Below are 23885 nucleotides of genomic sequence, written 5' to 3' on the forward strand. Positions count from 1 at the left end.
TTGTGAGATTTCAGCTCAGTGAGCAGCTAAAGAATAAGCCCAACTACTTCACTATGTATTTTTGTATTTTATGTGATTCCACGGATTCAACATATGTGACGATAACCATGTAACAGGAAAAAGAACTTACCAGGATATATTTAAAGTTCTGGACTGTTAAGTACAGTATGATTAATACAGTGAATTGAATCTCAATGACATGTTAGTGATGCAGATGCTAACACAATTAGCATAGTCTGAAAGCACATTAAAATGCCTTGACATAAAAAAAAAATGATGGCACATTTTTATCGTTATTGTTCCCCTTGTCTGTCAGGCATCTTCAAAGGGATAACAGTTTTATTACACAGAGGTTGACTTATTTTTATGCTGTCAATCATGTCTGGCTGCCCAGTACAATATGAGCAATATAATTAATTATATAATAATGGTAATGATATCATTACTTTGACAAATGAGTTCTGCCAAGCAGATGCGAGTATAATTGGCATGTAGAAAAACATACGGCTAATGACATTATGACATTATTACGACCTACTATGAGAAATTTGCAAACAATCCGCACATTTCCATCCTTCTTGTCCAGGTGTTTTCAAAGGGTTAGCGGTTTTAGTTCATTTTGTTGTATTCATTCTTATTATGCTGTACTTTGCAGTTGGTAACTTCTGAATGAAAAGCAAATGCATTTAACCTTATTGCTGACATACATCATGAAGTGGTCCTGTATGTCCACAGAGCTGCAATAGATCCGTGTGCTGCATGATGACGCTGCTGCTGCTGCCGGAGTGAACATCATCTAAGTTATTTCCATGTTTTCTTGTCTAAGTTTGCCATGTGAGTGATCGTCGTTATCTATACCGCTTTCACAAACCCATCTTTTTTTGTCTCGCGGCCAAAGCTCAGCTCGGTAGGATACAAATAAAAGATGACGTCTGTAAACAATGTGGCCCGTTTCTTGTTTAATTTAGCTGATGCGCTTGACCGTGCGTAAGATTGTCCATTAAACCTGACGCATATTCCTGGCCGGTTGCATCATAGACAAAACAACTATCATGTCTTAGCCGAGAGGCAGGAGGAGCTTGAAACGTCTGTGACGACTGCGTGTAATAACCGCCGTCTTGTTCGCCTTAGCGGAGGCACGAGCTGGAGGTTTTTTTTGCGGGGCGACTTGTCTGTTGGCGTGGCAGCGTCTGCCCGCTGAGACCCGGAGACTGGATGTGACAATTGAGTGTTAGTGACAGTCTGCACCACCAATGTCAGTCCTACTGGAGCCCAGCAGGATGCAAGGGATTGGGGGGGGGGCAATTTGTTAAGTTAATGAGCCTCTTATATGTTGGGAGGAGACAGCTTTTATCTGAGGACCCCCCCCCTCTCCGACACCCCTTACACTCTCTTAGTCCTTTCTTCCCCAGAAACCACCTTGTCTTTGATGTGGCCACTGGAGAAAAATATCCAATCGTTTCCAGGAGCTGGACTGTTGAGTCATGCACTTAAAAACACATTGCATAAATAAATAAAATGATAAATGGGTTTTACTTGTATAGCGCTTTTCTACCTTCAAGGTACTCAAAGCGCTTTGACAGTATTTCCACATTCACACACTGATGGCGGGAGCTGCCATGCAAGGCGCTAACCAGCAGCCATCAGGAGCAAGGGGTGAAGTGTCTTGCCCAAGGACACAACGGACGTGACTAGGATGGTAGAAGGTGGGGGTTGAACCCCAGTAACCAGCAACCCTCCGATTGCTGGCACGGCCACTCTACCAACTTCGCCACGCCGTCCCATCAGTGCACCAAGATTACAAGTCCACATTTGGGCACAATTATGTTTTATATGAGAGGTCACATGTAAAGAACACACGTTAGAATGCAGTAGAGCAGGTTTGTCTAATGTAAAACAAAATAGAATTAGAAAATAATAAATTTTTATACAAACCCCGTTTCCATATGAGTTGGGAAATTGTGTTAGATGTAAATATAAACGAAATACAATGATTTGCAAATCGTTTTCAACCCATATTCAGTTGAATATGCTACAAAGACAACATATTTGATGTTCAAACTGATAAACCTTTTTTTTTTTTGCAAATAATCATTAACTTTAGAATTTGATGCCAGCAACACGTGACAAAGAAGTTGGGAAAGGTGGCAATAAATACTGATAAAGCTGAGGAATGCTCATCAAACACTTATTTGGAACATCCCACAGGTGAACAGGCAAATTGGGAACAGGTGGGTGTCATGATTGGGTATAAAAGTAGATTCCATGAAATGCTCAGTCATTCACAAACAAGGATAGGGCGAGGGTCACTACTTTGTCAAAAAAAATTGTCAAGTGCGTGAGCAAATTGTTGAACAGTTTAAGAAAAACCTTTCTCAACCAGCTACTGCAAGGAATTTAGGGATTTCACCGTCTACGGTCCGTAATATCATCAAAGGGTTCAGAGAATCTGGAGAAATCACTGCACGTAAGCAGCTAAGCCCGTACCTTCGATCCCTCAGGCTGTACTGCATCAACAAGCGACATCAGTGTGTAAAAGATATCACCACATGGGCTCAGGAACACTTCAGAAACCCACTGTCAGTAACTACAGTTGGTCGCTACATCTGTAAGTGCAAGTTAAAACTCCTATGCCAGGCGAAAACCGTTTATCAACAACACCCAGAAACGCCGTCAGCTTCGCTGGACCTGAGCTCATCTAAGATGGACTGATACAAGGTGGAAAAGTGTTCTGTGGTCTGACGAGTCCACATTTCAAATTGTTTTTGGAAACTGTGGACGTCGTGTCCTCCGGACCAAAGAGGAAAAGAACCATCCGGATTGTTATAGGCGCAAAGTTGAAAAGCCAGCATCTGTGATGGTATGGGGGTGTATTAGTGCCCAAGACATGGGTAACTTACACATCTGTGAAGGTGCCATTAATGCTGAAAGGTACATACAGGTTTTGGAGCAACATATGTTGCCATCCAAACAACGTTTGTTTCAGCAAGACAATGCCAAGCCACATGTTACATCAACGTGGTTTCATAGTAAAACAGTGCGGGTACGAGACTGGCCCGCCTGTAGTCCAGACCTGTCTCCCATTGAAAATGTGTGGCGCATTATGAAGCCTAAAATACCACAATGGAGACCCCCGGACTGTTGAACAACTTAAGCTGTACATCAAGCAAGAATGGGAAAGAATTCCACCTGAGAAGCTTAAAAAATGTGTCTCCTCAGTTCCCAAACGTTTACTGAGTGTTGTTAAAAGGAAAGGCCATGTAACAGTGGTGAACATGCCCTTTCCCAACTACTTTGGCACATGTTACAGCCATGAAATTCTAAGTTAATTATTATTTGCAAAAAAAAAAAGTTTATGAGTTTGAACATCAAATATCTTGTCTTTGTAGTGCATTCAATTGAATATGGGTTGAAAAGGATTTGCAAATCATTGCATTTCGTTTATATTTACATCTAACACAATTTCCCAACTCATATGGAAACGGGGTTTGTACCAAAGGTCACATTTTTATAGATAGTCATCCTTCATGTATGTGTTTTTTCGTTTGGCTATGGCCTATTAGTCCAAAATATGCATATTCAAACAAATTTGGTATATTTTTGGCCTAAATAAAGCAATTTCAAGCATAAAAATGGCGAAATGAACTCAATATAATACATGTAAGGTAGTGCATAGCATATTAACGAACAAGTTTTGGTATTTTTCCAAGTTACTGAATGTTGGGTAAAATGATTCTAACGGTGTGTATGTGGATGTTGTTTTATGTCTTGAGAGCGCGAGTTATGTTTAAGAAAAATATTTTGAATATCAATAAGTTTTTGTTTTTTTTAATCCCTCCAGCTATGAAACTATTCTATTATTGAATAATAATTCCTCCTCTTGCGGTAATTCACTTATCGCGGTCAGGTCTGGAACCAATAAATACCGCTTAATAAAACAATTAACAGCGAGAAATGAGGGACGAATGCATATTGACGTTGTCTTTGTTCTAAAAAAATTTAACTGTTTCTTTCTATAGCCTACGGTGACCAACAGGGCCAAAATATAAAAAAAGACTAAAGATGTTTTGTTGCTGCTGTTTCAGTTACATTGTTTTCTTTATTTGTTTTTTTGTAAATATTTAAAATAGTGGAAAGAGTTATTTGAAAATGTTTATCACCTCTCAAAAAAATAAATTATTGTGATTCTTTTTCCACAAATGATTCGTAAGGCACAACCAGTAGAAAATTAATGGATGCGTGGATTTAAAACCATTACCACGCACCATTAAAAAACACATGCAAGCTAAAAATGGTGCAAATGTTAAACACATAAACTCCTAAAACAACTGCACGATAAAAATGTTGCAAGTTCACTACAAAAAATGGAAGTGGTGGTGGCAGACCTGAGGAAAAACTGTCTTTAAAGACTTACACAGTATTGTATCAATATTATACTGATTTGACGTTTGTTCTGTGTGTTCCGTAACTCTTTTTGCATTTTTTTAAGGCCTAAAGCAAACAAAACTCAAAATACCGTTTTAATCTGAAATGCTATGTGGAAAAATAGTATGGAAAACCTTTATATAGCTTGCAGTAAATTGAATTTTTTTTTTTTAACTTAATAGATAATTGCTCTATATTTGAATTTTGATGACTAATTTGTGATTATAAAAACTGAACACAAAACAAAAATGAGAACACATTTTCATGTATAAAAAAACATTGAAATGTACTTGATATAACTCTTATCAATTTTGAAAAATGTGCTTAAAAGAAATACTGTGGCCAGAATTTTATTATTTTATTCTGTACTCATATTTTAAATGAATTATAGTATTATTTAGACAGTGTTGTGTTCTGTTGATGTTAGACCTTCTTACCTCCGCCAATTACCTTATTTGACCTTTTCAAAGGGTTGGTACATAAACCGGGGAAGAAATGATTGATGTTTTTGTGTGGATCTGGGCACAAATGTGAATACAATGCAACATAGTGCATTTTGGGCGCATTTTTCTTTAATTGATCAATACATAATTCATTTGAAAATAATTGACTTATTGGCACATTTCTCAATGCAAGATCACTCCAAAAGTGGGAGGGAGGGCATCTCTTGTGCACTGCTCCCCTTTAAGTAACCGCTGCAATTTTCTGTTGAATTTAGGTCTAGGCCCTGACTGGACCATGGCAAAAACGTTAATTCTCTCCCTCTGTTTGAATTTTTGAAATACGGTTTCAGCTTTCAGGGCCAAAATGTGACTTGTGTCTTGGCAGACAGGTGCCCATCCATCCCATATAAGTGAGGCAGGCAGGCTGCACATTAGCAACACAGACAGCGTGTCTACAGGGCGGCCATTAGGACCAATAACAGACCCCTGCTGGGCTCCTGGCAGGAGGAGCGCGTTAAATATGTGGAGCCATTGTCCTCCTAAATTGGTCTGTGACTCTAATTGCCTAGTTAGTCCCCTCTCACGGGTCGCACTCGTCTACCCGTAGTGGAACCAGCCTATATCAGAAGGGGTTGTAAACAAACAAAAGTTAAATTGGGGGCCGATGTCGGGCTGCAGGCTGAGCTTGTCCACATCATCAAGTCCTGGATAAACTTCCATCTGGCCACTGAGTCCTCTGATTCAAGGAAGGGAAAGTCCTGAAAAGGCCTAGAGGGCATTTAGGCATAAGATAGACATCAACAATTGGAGGCAGACGACATCAAACCATCCAAACATGCTCCATTGTCATTCTAGTGATGGACTATACAAGCTCAAAGTGGAGACCAGTGATCCTTTTGGACAAAATCTCTGGTGTCTTCGCTCGGGCGTTGCCATAAGAAGGACATTGAAACTGCTTTGGACTCTCAAATGCCCTCACTAGAATATATATTTGCAGTAGCTAATAAAGCAGCCAAAGGAAGGCAGCTTGCATCAGGCAGAATCCAGATCAAAGATTGGGTGACTTCAGTCAGACGCTGCTTTGATAAAGAAAGCTCCAATTAAGGAAGCTGGCTGCCAAGAAGAAGTAGACGTTCTGTCTGCTGCACGAGTAGTACTTGTCTAAATTTCATGTCATAAAAGTTTCCATACACTTGTAAAGAACATTATGTCATGGCTGTCTTGAGTTTCCAATACTTTCTACAACTCTTTATTTTTTTGTGATAGAGTGATTGGAGCACATACTTGTTGGTCACAAAAAACATGAAGTTTGCTTCTTTTATGAATTTATTATGGGGCTACTGAAAATATGAGCAAATCTGCTGGGTCAAAAGTAATCATACAGCAATGTTAATATTTGGTTACATGTCCCTTGGCAAGTCTCACTGCAATAAGGCACTTTTGGTAGCCATCTACAAGCTTCTGGTTGAATTTTTGACCACTCCTCTTAACAAAATTGGTGCAGTTCAGCTAAATTTGTTGGTTTTCTAAAATTTACTTGCTTTTTCAGCATTGTCCACACGCTTAAGTCGGGACATTGGGAAGGCCATTCTAAAACCTCAATTCTAGCTCGATTTAGCCATTCCTGTACCACTTTTGACTTGTGTTTGGGGTAATTGTCCTGTAGGAACACCCAACTGCGCCAAAGACCCAACCTCCGGGCTGATGATTTTAGCTTGTCCTGAAGAATTTGGAGGTAATCCTCATTTTTCATTGTCCCATTTAAAGCACAAGTTCCATTGGCTGCAAAACAGGCCCAGAACATAATACTACCACCACCATGCTTGGCGGTGGGCGTGGTGTTCCTGGGATTAAAGGCCTCACCTTGTCTCCTCCAAATATATTGCTGGGTACTGTGGCCAAACAGCTCAATTTTTGTTTCATCTGACATCACATGGACAAAGATAAGACCTTCTGGAGGAAAGTTCTGTGGTCAGATGAAACAAAAATGTAGCTGTTGGGCCACAATACCCAGCAATATGTTTGGAGGAGAAAAGGTGAGGCCTTTAATCCCAGGAACACCATGCCCACCGTCAAGCATGGTGGTGGTAGTATTATGCTCTGAGCCTGTTTTGCTGCCAATGGAACTGGTGCTTTAAATGGCACAATGATAAAGAAGGAGGATTACCTCCAAATTCTTCAGGACAACCTAAAATCATCAGCCCGAAGGTTGGGTCTTTGGCACAGTTGGGTGTTCCAACAGGACAATGACCCCAAACACATGTCAAAAGTGGTAAAGGAATGGCTAAATCAGGCTAGAATGAAGGTTTTAGAATGGCCTTCCTGCAGTCCTGACTTAAATGTGTGGACAATGCTGAAGAAACAAGTCCATGTCAGAAAACCAACACATTTAGCTGAACTGCACCAATTTTGTCAAGAGGAGTGGTCAAAAATTCAACCAGAAGCTTGTGGATGGCTACCAAAAGTGCCTTATTGCAGTGAAACTTGCCAAGGGACATGTAAGCAAATATTAACATTGCTGTATGTATACTTTTGACCCAGCAGATTTGGTCACAATAATAAATCCTAAAAGAACCAAACTTCATGAATGTTTTTTGTGACCAACAAGTATGTGCTCCAATCACTCTCACAAAAAAATAAGAGTTGTAGAAATTATTGGAAACTCAAGACAGCCATGACATTATGTTCTTTACAAGTATATGTAAACTTTTGACCACGGCTGTATATATGTGTGTGTGTGTATACACATACATACAACCAGTGTTCATTTTGTTGACTAAAAATGTTTGTCTTATCGTCAACGACCCATTTTCCCCTGACTAAAGCAGGTATTGTTGTGAATTGAGTTTTGAGACGCTCTGCCATCACCTTCATAAATGCATTATCCTTTATACCTTCCGTTGAAATTTTCGTCTCCGAAAATGTTGGGGAATTTCATCGAGTAAAACTAAAATCAATTTAGATGACTAAAAATTACTCAAACTAAAACATATTTTCATCAAAAGACTGGTTAAAACTAAACTGCTGTCAAAATGAACAGTTTTATTCAACAAAATTAACACTGATATATATGTATATGTATATATATATATATATATATATATATATATATTCCATCCATCCATCCATTCTCTACCGCTTATTCCCTTTTGGGGTCGCGGGGGGGCGCTGGAGCCTATCTCAGCTACAATCGGGCGGAAGGCGGGGTACACCCTGGACAAGTCGCCACCTCATCGCAGCATTCCATCCATATATATATATATATATATTCCATCCATATATATATATATATATACTGGTAATGATTATTACAGTACAAAGAACAAAAGAAATCACAAATAATGCATTAAAAAACTAAAATACATGCTATTGATTGGACATTGTTTGCCGCAGACTACAAAAAACGGTGATGTATTTTGGGTGTTCCCAGAGTCTAGCAGGCTCCTGGGGCCAACCTTGGAGTCTAGTAGGCTCCTGGGACCCACCTTCACTGGGCAGTGATTTCCCGTTGACCCCCTCCTTCCCTCCCTCCCGTGCACCCACCCTCCTTGTGCCCCCCCGTCTGCAGCCATGACAAAACAAGTCGTTGTCTCCAAACACATCGTCTCTTTGATAGCTGCGTGATAAGAGTGTGACAACTGTCTCTGGGTGCTCTTTATAAAGCCGCCCCTCTGCGTCCCCTCGGTCAGCCACACCGCCGCCTGTCCTCTTCGCAACATGTCCGCCGCGCTCGTCCTCATCATCGCTCTCTGGGCGTCCCCTCTGGCGGCCTTCGACCTGGGCCAGTCCACCCGGTGCGTGGCCATCCCCCACCAGATGAAGGTGTGCAAGGACGTGGGTTACTCCGAGATGCGCCTTCCCAACTTTTTGGGCCACAGCAACCTGGAAGGGGAGGTGGTGCCTCGCTCGGAGGACTGGAGGCCGCTGCTGCAGACGGGCTGCCATCCTCAGGCCCAAGCCTTCCTCTGCTCGCTCATCGCTCCCGTCTGTCTCGACACGTAAGGACACTTTCCTCTTTGTCTTCTCCCACTTGATTTCTAACGGCCGGACGTTGCTCTGCTTTCAGTTTCATCCAGCCCTGTCGCAGCCTGTGCGTGGCGGTGAGGGACAGCTGTGCCCCCGTGCTCGCCTGCCAGGGTCACCCTTGGCCAGAAGCACTTGACTGCGAGCGCTTCCCCACCGAGGAGGACACCTGCTTGTCTCCTCACGCCAAGTTCAGCCACTTTGCTAAAGGTGAAACGCCGCACTCACGCTCTGCTACAATACTAAACAATATTCATTAGGATTTGAATTTATTCTATATATTGTAGTTTTTCCTTAAATGTATCGACGGCAAAGGTCGTAAGGGGAAAAAAAGCACCCAGAAGATCATAGCACTTACAAATTTATTTATTTTTATTGTCATTTTAAACTTCAGTGTTATAAAAAAAAAATGGTTTACTAGTTTTACGATTTTACATAAAAAAACAGGATTTTTTTTTCATTATTCTTTTTTAAAAATATACAGCAAAAAATAATATATTTTTTTGATGTTTATATACTAATTTAATTAATTGAATGTTGTACTCACTTAAAATTACTCACTTACAAATAATCTGCAATTGTGTGGAAAAAGTTACATGAAGTCAAATAATTGAAAGCATGTCAAAATAATTGATTCAGTAATGTCAACAGCAACAGGTTTTGTGGTCCATGATTGTGCTCCATCAATTCTGCCTAGCAACAAGAAATGGGTGACTTTTTTTGCAACCAAACAAAAAATTAGTTTGCAACCAAAAAAAGATTTTCAAACCAAATATTGGATTTAAAAAAAAAAAATGCAAACAAAAATAAGTTTTTGTTGGTGTCCTTTTTTTTGGTTGGAAATATTTTGGGGGGGATACAATGCAACTACAATCTTGTGGGCGGGGTTTCCTCTGAACAATATGTTAGAAGCCTTTTTATTCCAAATATTTTAGTTTTTCCTTAAATGTATGGACGGCAAAGGTCGTAAGGAAAAAAAGCACCCAGAAGATGGTAGCACTTACAAGTGTTATTTTTCTGTTGTCATTTTACAATACTAAACAATATTAATTAGGATTTGAACTTATTCTAAATATTTTAGTTTTTCCTTAAATGTATGGATGGCAAAGGTCGTAAGGAAAAAAAGCACCCAGAAGATCATAGCACTTACAATGTTTTTTTTTCTGTTGTCATTTTAATCTACAGTGTTATAAATAAAAAAAAATAGGTTTACTAATTTTAGGATTTTACATAAAAAAACAGGATTTTTTTTTTCATTATTCTTTTTAAAAAAATACAGAAAAAACATTTTTATTTTTTTTATATTTATATACTAATTTAATTAATTGAATGTTGTACTCACTTAAAATGTTTTTTGTTTTTTTTGTTTTTTACAAATAATCTGCAATTGTGTGGAAAAAGTTACATGAAGTCAAATAATTGAAAGCATGTCAAAATAATTTATTCAGTAATGTCAACAGCAACAGGTTATGTGGTCCTTGATTGTGCTCCATCAATACTGCCTAGCAACAAGAAATGGGTGTCTTTTTTTGCAACCAAACAAAAAATGAGTTTGCAACCAAAAGAAGATGTTCAAACCAAATTTTGGATTTAAAAAAAAAACAACAACAAAAATGCTAACAAAAATTATTGTTGGAGCCTTTTTTTTTGGTTAAAAATATTTTTGGGGGGATACAATGCAACTACAATCTTGTGGGCGCGGTTTCCTCTGAACAATATGTTAGAAGCCTTTTTATTGTAGATATTTTAGTTTTCCCTTAAATGTATGGACGGCAAAGGTCGTAAGGAAAAAAAGCACCCAGAAGATCATAGCACTTACAAATGTTTTTTTTCTGTTGTCATTTTAAACTACAATGTTATAAAAAAAAAATAGGTTTACTAGTTTTAGGATTTTACATAAAAAAACAGGATTTTTTTTTTCATTATTCTTTTTTAAAAAATACAGCAAAAAATATATATTTTTTAATATTTATATACTAATTTAATCAATTTTATGTTGTACTCACTTAAAATGTATTTTTTATTTATTTTTTTACAAATCTGCAATTGTGTGGAAAAAGTTACAAGAAGTCAAATAATTGAAAGCATGTCAAAATTATTTATTCAGTAATGTCAACAGCAACAGGTTTTGTGGTCCATGATTGTGCTCCATCGATTCTGCCTAGCAACAAGAAATGAGTGACTTTTTTTGCAACCAAACAAAAAATGAGTTTGCAACCAAAAAAAGATTTTCAAACCAAATATTGGATTAAAAAAAAAAAAAAATGGAAACAAAAATAAGTTTTTGTTTTAGTCTTTTTTTTTGGGTTGGAAATATTTTGGGGGGGATACAATGCAACTACAATCTTGTGGGCGGGGTTTCCTCTGAACAATATGTTAGAAGCCTTTTTATTCTAAATATTTTAGTTTTTCCTTAAATGTATGGACAGCAAAGGCCGTAAGGAAAAAAAGCACCCAGAAGATCGTAGCACTTACAATTATTTTTCTGTTGTCATTTTACAATACTAAACAATATTAATTAGGATTTGAATTTATTCTAAATATTTTAGTTTTTCCTTAAATGTATGGACGGCAAAGGTCGTAAGGAAAAAAGCACCCAGAAGATCATAGCACTTACAAATGTTTTTTTTCTGTTGTCATTTTAAACTATAGTGTTATAAATAAAAAAAATAGGTTTACTAATTTTAGGATTTTACATAAAAAAACAGGATTTTTTTTTTCATTATTCTTTTAAAAAAAATACAGGAAAAAAAATATTTTTTTATATTTATATACTAATTTAATTAGTTGAATGTTGTACTCACTTAAAATGTTTTTTTTGGTTGTTTTTTTTACAAATAATCTGCAATTGTGTGGAAAAAGTTACATGAAGTCAAATAATTGAAAGCATGTCAAAATAATTTATTCAGTAATGTCAACAGCAACAGGTTTTGTGGTCCTTGATTGTGCTCCATCAATTCTGCCTAGCAACAAGAAATGGGTGTCTTTTTTTGCAACCAAACAAAAAATGAGTTTGCAACCAAAAAAAAATGTTCAACCCAAATTTTGGATTTAAAAAAAAACAACAAAAAATGCTAACAAAAATTATTGTTGGAGCCTTTTTTTTGGTTAAAAATATTTTTGGGGGGATACAATGCAACTACAATCTTGTGGGCGCGGTTTCCTCTGAACAATATGTTAGAAGCCTTTTTATTGTAGATATTTTAGTTTTCCCTTAAATGTATGGACGGCAAAGGTCGTAAGGAAAAAAAGCACCCAGAAGATCATAGCACTTACAAATGTTTTTTTTCTTTTGTCATTTAAAACTACAGTGTTATACAGAAAAATAGGTTTACTAGTTTTAGGATTTTACATAAAAAAAACGATTTTTTTTTTTTTTCATTATTCTTTTTTAAAAAATAGAGCAAAAAATATATATTTTTTTATATTTATATACTAATTTAATCAATTTTATGTTGTACTCACTTAAAATGTTTTTTTTATTTATTTTTTTACAAATCTGCAATTGTGTGGAAAAAGTTACATGAAGTCAAATAATTGAAAGCATGTCAAAATAATTTATTCAATAATGTCAACAGCAACAGGTTTTGTGGTCCATGATTGTGCTCCATCCATTCTGCCTAGCAACAAGAAATGAATGTATTTCCATGCTGCTGTTTTGAGGCATGTTAAAAAAAAGAATGCACTTTGTGACTTCAATAATAAATATGGCAGTGCCATGTTGGCATTTTTTTCCATAACTTGAGTTGATTTATTTTGGAAAACCTTGTTACATTGTTTAATGCATCACAACAAAATTAGGCATAATAATGTGTTAATTCCACGACTGTATATATCAGTATCGGTTGATATCGGAATCAGTAATTAAGAGTTGGACAATATCGGATATCGGCAAAAAAGCCATTATTGGACATCTCTAATTTAAACTAATTGTGTCAAAAATGTGACATTAAGATTGACAATAAAAAATAAACCACTAGGGGGCATACTTCCATGTGTTTTGCTTTCTTGACTTTTGTTCATTTTCCTTGTAAAATGGTTGCAATATTTGACTCACGTTGTGTTTTAATGACAGATTTGCCCAAAGCGGCCTGTCAGAACTGCCCCACAGTGGTAGAAGCTCCTGCCATGAGAACAGTCCTGGATGCTTTTTGCCAGCATGACTTTGGTAAGAATCATCAGCCATGTCGGTCTTGTGTCTATATATTAAGCAAGAGCAGGCATTTAAGACACTTCTTCTGTCATCTCCACAGCCGTCAGCGCCAAGCTGCACCGCCGCCGCCTCCTCACTGGCGACCCCGAGTTTAAGGTGGAAGGCCGGGTGGAGTTCATCCGCCAGGGCCCCCTGTTGCCGTACGACACCCACCACCTCCTCCACCAATGGCTGCTCATCAACCTGCCCTGCTCCAACGCTCTGGTGCGACCCGGCCGCTCTCAACTCTACGTGCTGACTGGCTCCGTGCAGGCGGACGGCATCCTCGCCATCACTCGCCTCTTCCCCTGGCACAGGAAGGATGCAAACATCGCCATGGCAACACGCAAGTGGAAGCGTCACAGATGTCAAGTTTGAGTTGTTTTTTCCCTTGTGAATTTTTTGGGGAAAAAACTTGATGAGTTTAAGAGCTGGTCTCATTTCTGCTCCTATAGCACACTGAAATAGAACGCACTCCAACTTGTACATAATGTTTATATTTTCTCTAGATTCTATTTTCTATTTATGACTTGTTTTGAAAACAATAAAATAATACGTTATACCTTTTGTTTGTATTCATTACGGCTTGTAATGATGTCAAGCAAAAATACATCCTTACTGACTTCTGCACAGCAAGGAACTTTTCGAATTTGACGTACCCAAAAAAGCTGTTCCTGTTCCCCTCACGTTTCTGCAGACAGAATTAGCACAGCTCAATTGGGTCCCCCAAAACCTGTTCCTGTTACATCTACTTGGCCACTTGTTGCTAGGCAGAAATCACAATCTTACTTAGACTTAGACCAGTGGTTCTTAACCTGGGTTCGATCGAACTCTAGGGGTTTGGTGAGTCGGCCTCATGGGTTCGGCGGAGGTCAAGACACACCCGACTCATCGTGTAAATAAAAACTTCTCCCTATCGGCATATTACGGATACGGCAACAGCAGAAGTCACACTGATTTGCAGGTGTGTAATTTGTTGTGAGTTTATGCATTGTGTTGGTTTTGAACAAGGTGATGTTCATGCACGGTTCATTTTGTGCACCAGTAAAAAAAACATGGTAACACTTTAGTATGGGGAACATATTCACCATTAATTAGTTGCTTATTAACATGCAAATTAGTAACATATTGGCTCTTAACTAGTCATTAAGTACTTATTAATGCCTTATTCGGCATGGCCTTATTATAACCCTAAGCCTCTAACCCTGGCCCTAACCCTAACTAAATAACTCTAAATTAAGTCTTTGTTACTTAGAATATTTGCCCCTAATGTCCAAATAACTCTAAATTAAGTCTTTGTTACTTAGAACAGTGGTTCTCAAATAGGGGTACGCGTACCCCTGGGGGTACTTGAAGGTATGCCAAGGGGTACGTGAGATTTTTTTTTTAATATTCTAAAAATAGCAACAATTCAAAAATCCTTTATAAATATAAATAAAAACCTATCTTTTTTTCCAAATAGTTCAAGGAAGACCACTACAAATGAGCAATATTTTGCACTGTTATACAATTTGATAAATCAGAAACTGATGACATAGTGCTGTATTTTACTTCTTTATCTCTTTTTTCAACCAAAAATGCTTTGCTCTGATTAGGGGGTACTTGAATTAAAAAAAAATTCACTGAAAAAAGGTTGAGAACCACTGACTTAGAATATATTCCCCTAGTGTCCAAAAAACTCTAAATTAAGTCTTTGTTACTTAGAATATGTTCCCCATACGAAAGTGTTACCAAAAAAATATAACTTTGTCTTGAATTTGAAAAAAAACATTTTATTTTTCACTAAAGAAGGGTTCGGTGAATACGCATATGAAACTTGTGGGGTTCGGTACCTCCAACAAGTTTAAGAACCACTGACTTAGATCTAGACTTAGACAAACTTTAATGATCCACAAGGGAAATTGTTCCACACAGCAGCTCGGTTACAAAGGATGGAAAGGACAATGCAGGTATAAAATAGACAAAAAATGTACCGTAGTAGCAATATACATACAAGACATATATATATAATAAAACATATACCGTATTTTTCGGAGTATAAGTCGCACCGGCCGAAAATGCATAATAAAGAAGGAAAAACACATATATAAGTCACACTGGAGTATAAGTCGCATTTTTTGGGGAAATTTATTTGATAAAACCCAACACCAAGAATAGACATTTGAAAGGCAATTTAAAATAAAAAAAAAATAGTGAACAACAGGCTGAATAAGTGTACGTTATATGAGGCATAAATAACCAACTGAGAATGTGCCTGGTATGTTAACGTAACATATTATTGTAAGTCATTCAAATAACTATAACATATAGAACATGCTATACGTTTACCAAACAATCTGTCATTCCTAATCGCTAAATACCATGAAATCTTATACGTCTAGTCTCTTACGTGAATGAGCTAAATAATATTAGTTGATATTTTACACTAATGTCTTAGTAATTTCACACATAAGTCACTCCTGAGTATAAGTCGCACCCCCGGCCAAACTATGGAAAAAACTGCGACTTATAGTCCGAAAAATACGGTATATATACAAACCCTGTTTCCAAATGGGTTGGGAAATTGTTAGATGTAAATATAAACGGAATACAATGATTTGCAAATCCTTTTCAACCCATATTCAATTGAATGCACTACAAAGACAAGATATTTTGATGTTCAAACTCATAAACTTTATTTTTTTTTGCAAATAATCATTAACTTAGAATTTCATGGCTGCAACACGTGCCAAAGTAGTTGGGAAAGGGCATGTTCACCACTGTGTTACATGGCCTTTCCTTTTAACAACACTCAGTAAACGTTTGGGAACTGAGGAGACACATTTTTTAAGCTTCTCAGGTGGAATTCTTCCCCATTCTTGCTTGATGTACAGCTTAAGTTGTTCAACAGTCCGGGGGTCTCCGTTGTGGTATTTTAGGCTTCATAATGCGCCACACATTTTCAATGGGAGACAGGTTTGGACTACAGGCAGGCCAGTCTAGTACCCGCACTCTTTTACTATGAAGCCACGTTGATGTAACACGTGGCTTGGCATTGTCTTGCTGAAATAATCAGGGGCGTCCATGGTAACGTTGCTTGGATGGCAACATATGTTGCTCCAAAACCTGTATGTACCTTTCACCATTAATGGCGCCTTCACAGATGTGTAAGTTACCCATGTCTTGGGCACTAATACACCCCCATACCATCACAGATGCTGACTTTTCAACGTTGCGCCTACAACTATGGTTCTTTTCCTCTTTGGTCTGGAGGTCACGACGTCCACAGTTTCCAAAAACAATTTGAAATGTGGACTCGTCAGACCACAGAACACTTTTCCACTTTGTATCAGTCCATCTTAGATGAGCTCAGGTCCAGCGAAGCCGACGGCGTTTCTGGGTGTTGTTGATAAACGGTTTTCGCCTTGCATAGGAGAGTTTTAATTTGCACTTACAGATGTAGCGACCAACTGTAGTTACTGACAGTGGGGTTCTGAAGTCTTCCTGAGCCTATGTGGTGATATCCTTTACACACTGATGTCGCTTGTTGATGCAGTACAGTCTGAGGGATGGAAGGTCACAGGCTTAGCTGCTTACGTGCAGTGATTTCTCCAGATTCTCTGAACCCTTTGATGATATTACGGACCGTAGATGGTGAAATCCCTAAATTCCTTGCAATAGCTGGTTGAGAAAGGTTTTTCTTAAACTGTTCAACAATTTGCTCATGCATTTGTTGACAAAGTGGTGACCCTCGCCCCATCCTTGTTTGTGAATGACTGAGCATTTCATGGAATCTACTTTTATACCCAATCATGGCACCCACCTGTTCCTAATTTGCCTGTTCACCTGTGGGATGTTCCAAATAAGTGTTTGATGAGCATTCCTCAACTTTATCAGTATTTATTGCCACCTTTCCCAACTTCTTTGTCACGTGTTGCTGGCATCAAATTCTAAAGTCAATGATTATTTGCAAAAAAAAATATTTTGTCTTTGTAGCATATTCAATTGAATATGGGTTGAAAATGATTTGCAAATCATTGTATTCCGTTTATATTTACATCTAACACAATTGGCGGAACTCAACTGTGTTCCCCAAACCGAACCTGTTCCTGTTCATGTTGCTCGGCCACCTGTTACTTGGCAGAATTTGCGGAACTTGTGTGGCCCAAATCCTGTCCCTGCTGTTCTTCACACAGTAGGTCAAAGTCCTGGTGTACAGTCCCTGTGTGCCGCTTAAACCTGTTCCTGTTCCTGCTCATATTACATTGGGACGGCCACTTGCTGTTAGGCAGTACCTGTGTTGTATTATCATGTGTGGCCCCAAAACCTGTTCCTGTTCACATAAAGTTAACCTGCTCACTTGTTTACTCACACAATTTGCAGAACCCAACCCGAATTGTCCCAAAAGCAGAATTGGTGAAGCGCAATCGTGTGCCTCAAAACCTGTTCCTGTTACTTCCCATTTGTTGCTAGGTAGAACCTGTGGAGCACAATTGCATCCAAAAACTGGATGTAATATGTTGTACCACTGCTTGCTGCTGGGCAGAACTTGCAGGGAACAGTTTTGTGCAAGCCTCCAGTCCTGTTCCTGTTCCAGGCTATTTTATTTATTATAATCGTATGTGGCCCCAAATGAATTCCTGTTCACTTTACATTTGCTCGGCATGGCTGAATCTGTGAAATGAAATCATCACTGCTCGAAAAATCAGGCAAAACCTGCAAGTAAGTTTAGCATGTGCACTTTAAAAATGCACCTTTCTAATAAAGGTATTAACGTGACTAACCTTTTATTGTTGTGGTTCTGGACTTTAGCAGCCAATTAAAGTATGTCGCTATAATAATCCCTCTCATCAACTTATGGATGCTGCACACATTGCTGCAGTTTTTCCGCCTGAGTTTCCTTTACAAAGCCTTGAAATAAACGAGTCATGTGACAACATAAATACGCTCGTCCAATCTGCACCAGCATCGCCCCGGACGTCTGCCGCCAAGAGAGGAACCATGACGAGAGGTCAAAGCAAAACATGTATTTCTTTGTTTTGATAATACTTTTATTTCTTTGTTTTAGTAATACTTGTATTTGTTTTAATAATACATGTATTTCTTTGTTTTAATAATATTTGTATTTGTTTTAATATCTTTATTTGTTTTAATAATGCATGTATTTTTTTGTTTTAATATTTTTATTTGTTTGTTTTAATACTTGTATTTGTTTTAATAATACTTTTATTTCTTTGTTTTAATAATACTTTTATTTGTTTTAATAATACTTCTTGCATTTCTTTGTTTTAATAATACTTGTATTTGTTTTAATAATAAATGTATTTGTTTTAATATTTTTATTTTTTTAAATAATACTTGTATTTGTTTTAATAATACTTCTTGCATTTCTTTGTTTTAATAATACTTTTATTTCTTTGTTTTAATATTTATATTTGTTTGTTTTAATAATACTTTTATTTTTTTGTTTTAATAATACTTGTATTTGTTTTAATAATAAATGTATTTGTTTTAATATTTTTATTTGTTTTAATAATACTTGTATTTGTTTTAATAATAAATGTATTTGTTTTAATAATATTTTTATTTGTTTTAATATCTTTATTTGTTTTAATAATGCATGTATTTTTTTGGTTTTAATATTTTTATTTCTTTGTTTTAATAATACGTGTATTTGTTTTAATAATACTTTTATTTCTTTGTTTTAATAATACTTGTATTTGTTTTAATAATACTTCTTGCATTTCTTTGTTTTAATAATACTTTTATTTCTTTGTTTTAATATTTGTATTTGTTTTAATAATAATTGTATTTCTTTTTTTTAATCATACTTTTATTTCTTTGTTTTAATAATACTTGTATTTGTTTTAATAATACGTGTATTTCTTAGTTTTAATAATACATGTATTTCTTTGTTTTAATAATACTTGTATTTATTTGTTTTAATATGTGTATTTCTTTGTTTTAATTTTTTTTATTTGTTGTAATTATTTGTTTTAATAATGCATGTATTTTTTGTTTTAATAATACTTTTATTTGTTTTAATAATACTTTTATTTGTTTTAATAATAATAATGTAAGGCACTTTACATTTGTTAAAATCTCAAAGTGCTACAAAGTATAACATTTAAAAAAATAGAAAGTTAGAATATATAATACAAAAAATTCAAATAGAAAGGAAAACATGACACATGACGTTTTAATAATACTTCTTGTATTTCTTTGTTTTAATATTTGTATTTCTTTGTTTTAATCATACTTTTATTTCTTTGTTTTAATAATACTTGTATTTATTTGTTTTAATAATACTTGTATTTGTTTTATTATCGTTTTAATAATACTTGTATTTCTTTGTTTTAATATTTGTATTTCTTTGTTTTAATAATTATTTTATTTGTTTTAATAATTTGTATTTATTTGTTTTAATAATACTTGTATTTGTTTTAATAATATTTGTATTTATTTGTTTTCATGAATTTCCCCACAGGGACCAATAAATCTATCTAATCTAATAATACTTGTATTTATTTGTTTTAATAACAATTTTATTTATTTTATTAATACTTTTATTTATTGGTTTTAACCATTTTGTTTTAATAATACTTGTATTTGTTTAAATAATACCTGTATTTATTCGTTTTAATAATACTTTTATTTCTTTGTTTTTATGTTTTCCCCACGCTCCACGCAGGTTATTTTGCAGTCCTCACACTGCTGCAACTCTCTCTGAGGGTCAGGAGCGCGCCGATCTGCGCTTTTGGAGCGAAGTGCCATGTTCCCACGCTGGCAGACGTCTTTGAACGCGTCATCCAACAATCGTCCAGGATGCACAGCATTTCCAGCGACCTGCATGCTGAGTTTGTGAGGATTTATAGGAAAATGTATAATAAGTATTGGCTTGGGATCAACCTGCAACACTGGACATCTCCAATGGCCGGGAATCGAACCTGTGTCGTCTGCAGAAAAGGCAGCAGAGCTATTATTGTAGGAAATAGAATATTTAGATCGTTATTATTATTACATGGAAATCATTGTAATGTAGTGTCGTTAGTTGTAATGTACAGTATAATACAATAATATCAATGTTGTACTCACTTAAAATATTTTTTTTTGTTTTCTTTTTTTACAAATAATCTGCAATTGTGTGGAAAAAGTTATATGAAGTCAAATAATTGAAAGCATGTGAAAATTATTTATTCAGTAATGTCAACAGCAACATGGTTGTGCTCCATCAATTCTGCCTAGCAACAAGAAATGGGTTCTTATTGTGCAACCAAAAAAATATTTTTAAACCATCCATCCATCCATCCATTTTCTACCGCTTATTCCCTTTTGGGGTCGCGGGGGGCGCTGGAGCCTATCTCAGCTACAATCGGGCGGAAGGCGTACTTGTGGGCGGGGTTTCCTCAGAATAATATGTTAGAAGCCTTTTATTGGTCAGTATGTTCATGTCTTTGGTCTGTTTGTAGGCGGAAATAATCAGCAGCCACGCCCACTTGGTCACTATCCTCCATGACTGACCAATGAAAGGGCTTTTAACATATTGTTTAGAGGAGACCCCGCCCACAAAATTGAAGTTGAGTTGTAACCAAAGTAAGAATTAGTAAAAGAAAACAACGATTTCAACCAGAATAAAATATTCGAAACTAAAAAAGCTATTTACACCCAAAATTATTTGTAACCAAAAAAAAAAGATATCTAGTCCCAAAAAACGATTGGTAACAAATAGAAAAAAAGATTTGTAACCCCCCAAAAATATTTTTAACCAAAAATATCTTTAACCACAAAAACAATTTGTAACCAAAAAAAAGCGATTTCCAACCCAAAAAAAACAATTTGTCGTTAAAAAAAATCAACAAACTATTTGTAACAAAAAAGCAACAAAACGATTTACAACCAAAAACGTATTTGCCACCAAAAAATGATTTGTAACACCCTAAAATATTTCCAACCTCAAAAACAATTTGGAACCAAAAAACTATTTACAACCAAAAAATATTGTTGATAAAAAAGATTATTACGCCAAAAAAACTATTTGTCTGCACACAAAAAAATTTTAGACTAAAAATGTAACCAATTCTGTTAACTCATTTTTGTTTGTGTTCATGTGTTTGCATAAAAATAAATGTCTCTCCATACAAGTGGCCATCCAAACATGTTATCAGAAGCAGGTTTTGGGATGAGCAGACGTGAACAGGAACAGGAACAGTAAGAGGTCCTGGGACACGTGTACTGTTTGTACTTGATGAATTCTGCCGAGAAACGTGACTGGAGAAACGTAACGTGAACAGCAACAGGTTCTGTGACACGTTCCTGGGATTGTGCTCCTCAAACTCCAACAACTGCTGTGTGGAACAGGAACAGCTTCAGGGGCGACTGTAGTTGGAAGTCTGCCTAGCAACAAGTAGCTCATGTAACAGGAACGGCTTTGTGTGGAACAGGAACAGCTTAGTGTGGAACAGGAACAGCTTTTGTGTGGAACAGAAATAACTTCAGGGGCGTATGTCATTGGAAGTCTGCCTAGCAACAAGTAGCTCATGTAACAGGAACAGCTTTTGTGTGGAACAGGAACAGCTTTTGTGTGGAACGGGAACTGCTTCGTGTTTAACAGGAATAGCTTCAGGGGCGTATGTCGTTGGAAGTCTGCCTAGCAACAAGTAGCTCATGTAACAGGAACAGCTTTGTGTGTAACAGGAACAGCTTCAGGGGCGTATGTCATTGGAAGTCTGCCTAGCAACAAGTAGCTCATGTAAAAGGAACAGCTTTGTGTGGAACAGGAACAGCTTTTGTGTGTACCAGGAACAGCTTTGTGTTTAACAGGAATAGCTCCAGGGGCGTATGTCATTGGAAGTCTGCCAGGCAACAAGTAGCTCTTGTAACAGGAACAGTTTTTGTGTGTAACAGGAACAGCTTTGTGTTTAGCAGGAACAGCTTCAGGGGCGTATGTCATTGGAAGTCTACCTAGCAACAAGTAGCTCTTGTAACAGGAACAGCTTTTGTGTGGAACAGGAACAGCTTTTGTGTGGAACGGGAACTGCTTTGTGTTTAACAGGAATAGCTTCAGGGGCGTATGTCGTTGGAAGTCTGCCTAGCAACAAGTAGCTCATGTAACAGGAACGGCTTTGTGTGGAACAGGAACCAGAGGTGGGACCAAGTCATTGTTTTGCAAGTCACAAGTAAGTCTCAAGTCTTTGCCCTCAAGTCCGAGTCAAGTCCCGAGTCAAAACAGGCAAGCCCCGAGTCAAGTCCAAAGTCAAGACTGGAAAGTCTCAAGTCAAGTCCTAAGTCCTGCATTTTGAGTTTCGAGTCCTTTCAAGTCCTTTTAACCACAGACTAATATATTAACACAGATTGTGTATGCTTTTCAAACGCTGTATTTATTTATTAAAACAAGTGCATTTTAAATTGCAGGAAAGAAAATTGTGCTGACATTGCACTTTATAATAGCACTATTAACCAGTCATTTTAAACATTAACTCATTCCTTTACAGAACAAACACATTGAAAAATAAAGTGCAAATGTACTTATTTGTACAAAAGTGTTAACATTGAAAAAACATGACATATACGTGAACATAACAAAAAAGTTGTACTTTTTATATGTCAGGGCCCTATGCTGCATTGCATTTGCAAAAGACCAAATTAGCCAAGAGTCTGTCAGTCATTTGTGCACGATGGGGGCGTAGTATGATGCCACCATGGCTGAAAACTCGCTCCACTGGAGCACTGGAGGCAGGCACTGCCAAGACTCTCATGGCCACTCGGAACAGTGAAGGAAGAGTCTTCATGTTCAATGCCCAGAACAAAAGGGGGGAGAGAGTTATTTTGGGTTGGTGCACTACTTGTAAGTGTATCTTGTGTTTTTTATGTTGATTTAATTAAAAAAAGAAAATTAAAAAAAATTATTTCTTGTGCGGACCGATACCAATCGATCCACGGACCAGTACCGGGCCGCGGCCTGGTGGTTGGGGACCACTGAGGTAAACAACTAACAGTATGTCAGAAAGCTAGCTAAAACGGTACACATATTCATAATATAGTATACATTTTAACTGACCTTTATTTGACTATTTTTGTCTTTTTTTAGGTGGCTAAAATACGCGGTGCTGCTGACCGCCGTCTAACGTTACGTGTGATATATTGACTAACGTAACCCTGCTTAAAAAAAATCACTGAACAAAAAGTATGAATAAGGTAGTGAACTGCAACAGATTCCCGTGTTTGCAATAACGTTATAACGTTAGCAGTGAGTTTACAGCCTCACTGATTTAACTACACAGCAAATAAAAGTCACGTTACTTAGCCAATAAACGTTATCTTACATTCAAAACTTACCGTTCTTTGTGCAACTTCAAATGCCGGACGAAGTTGGAAGTTGTTGCCTCTCCATCAGTAATTTTCGAACCGCATGTGTTGCATACTGCAAACCGTTTTGTGTTGACCACCTCGTAATTTTTATACCCAAACAAAATATTTTAGGTATCATTTTTTGTTCACTGGCGTGTGGTTTGGACATGTCTTCTTCGTTGGTTGTCCTGCAATTTGATTGGATGAATGCTGTGTGATGAAAACAAAGTAGATCTAATTTGATTGGCTGTTGTACTGACAGCACACCAGCTGACACACGCAACGCTGATAGACAAGTACACAATGAAAAATACGGAGTGCTCCCGAATAACTTTTTCATCTTTGGGTTTTGGGGAAAGTAGCAAGTCATGTCAAGTCATGTCAATTCAAAAGGCTCAAGTCCAAGTGAAGTCACAAGTCATTGATGTTAAAGTCTAAGTCGAGTTGCAAGTCTTTTTACATTTTGTCAAGTCGAG

At 36.9% G+C, this 23885-nt stretch overlaps 3 protein-coding genes across 6 annotated transcripts in view; all 3 read left to right on the forward strand.

Annotated features, from left to right (window-relative positions):
- Positions 1-940, forward strand: part of mov10l1 (Mov10 like RNA helicase 1) — a 54239-nt gene extending 53299 nt beyond the window's left edge. For all 3 annotated transcript variants that reach the window (XM_061969595.2, XM_061969596.2, XM_061969597.2), the window contains one exon: positions 736-940. In XM_061969595.2, the coding sequence (XP_061825579.2) occupies positions 736-763 (28 nt within the window). In that variant the 3' untranslated portion in view covers positions 764-940. The remainder of the gene's footprint in view (positions 1-735) is intronic.
- On the forward strand, positions 736-13582 carry szl (sizzled). 2 transcript variants are annotated; one of them, XM_061969599.2, is made up of 5 exons: positions 736-834; positions 8532-8866; positions 8935-9101; positions 12967-13059; positions 13145-13582. In XM_061969599.2, exons 2-5 carry the CDS (start codon positions 8586-8588, stop codon positions 13459-13461), a joined length of 858 nt encoding a protein of 285 aa, XP_061825583.1. In that variant the 5' UTR covers positions 736-834; positions 8532-8585; the 3' UTR covers positions 13462-13582. The 2 variants fall into 2 exon arrangements, with proteins under 2 accessions (XP_061825583.1, XP_061825584.1); XM_061969600.2 differs by having other exon boundaries at positions 8558-8866.
- Positions 13583-18063: 4481 nt separating this feature from the next.
- LOC133612782 (prolactin-like) overlaps positions 18064-23885 on the forward strand; it is a 34191-nt gene continuing 28369 nt past the window's right edge. The window contains exons 1-2 of the mRNA XM_072914023.1: positions 18064-18073; positions 19754-19923. Of these exons, the coding sequence (XP_072770124.1) occupies positions 18064-18073; positions 19754-19923 (180 nt within the window). The remainder of the gene's footprint in view (positions 18074-19753; positions 19924-23885) is intronic.

The sequence above is a fragment of the Nerophis lumbriciformis genome, linkage group LG10 (genome assembly GCF_033978685.3).
Source record: "Nerophis lumbriciformis linkage group LG10, RoL_Nlum_v2.1, whole genome shotgun sequence".
Classification (NCBI taxonomy): Eukaryota; Metazoa; Chordata; class Actinopteri; order Syngnathiformes; family Syngnathidae; genus Nerophis; species Nerophis lumbriciformis.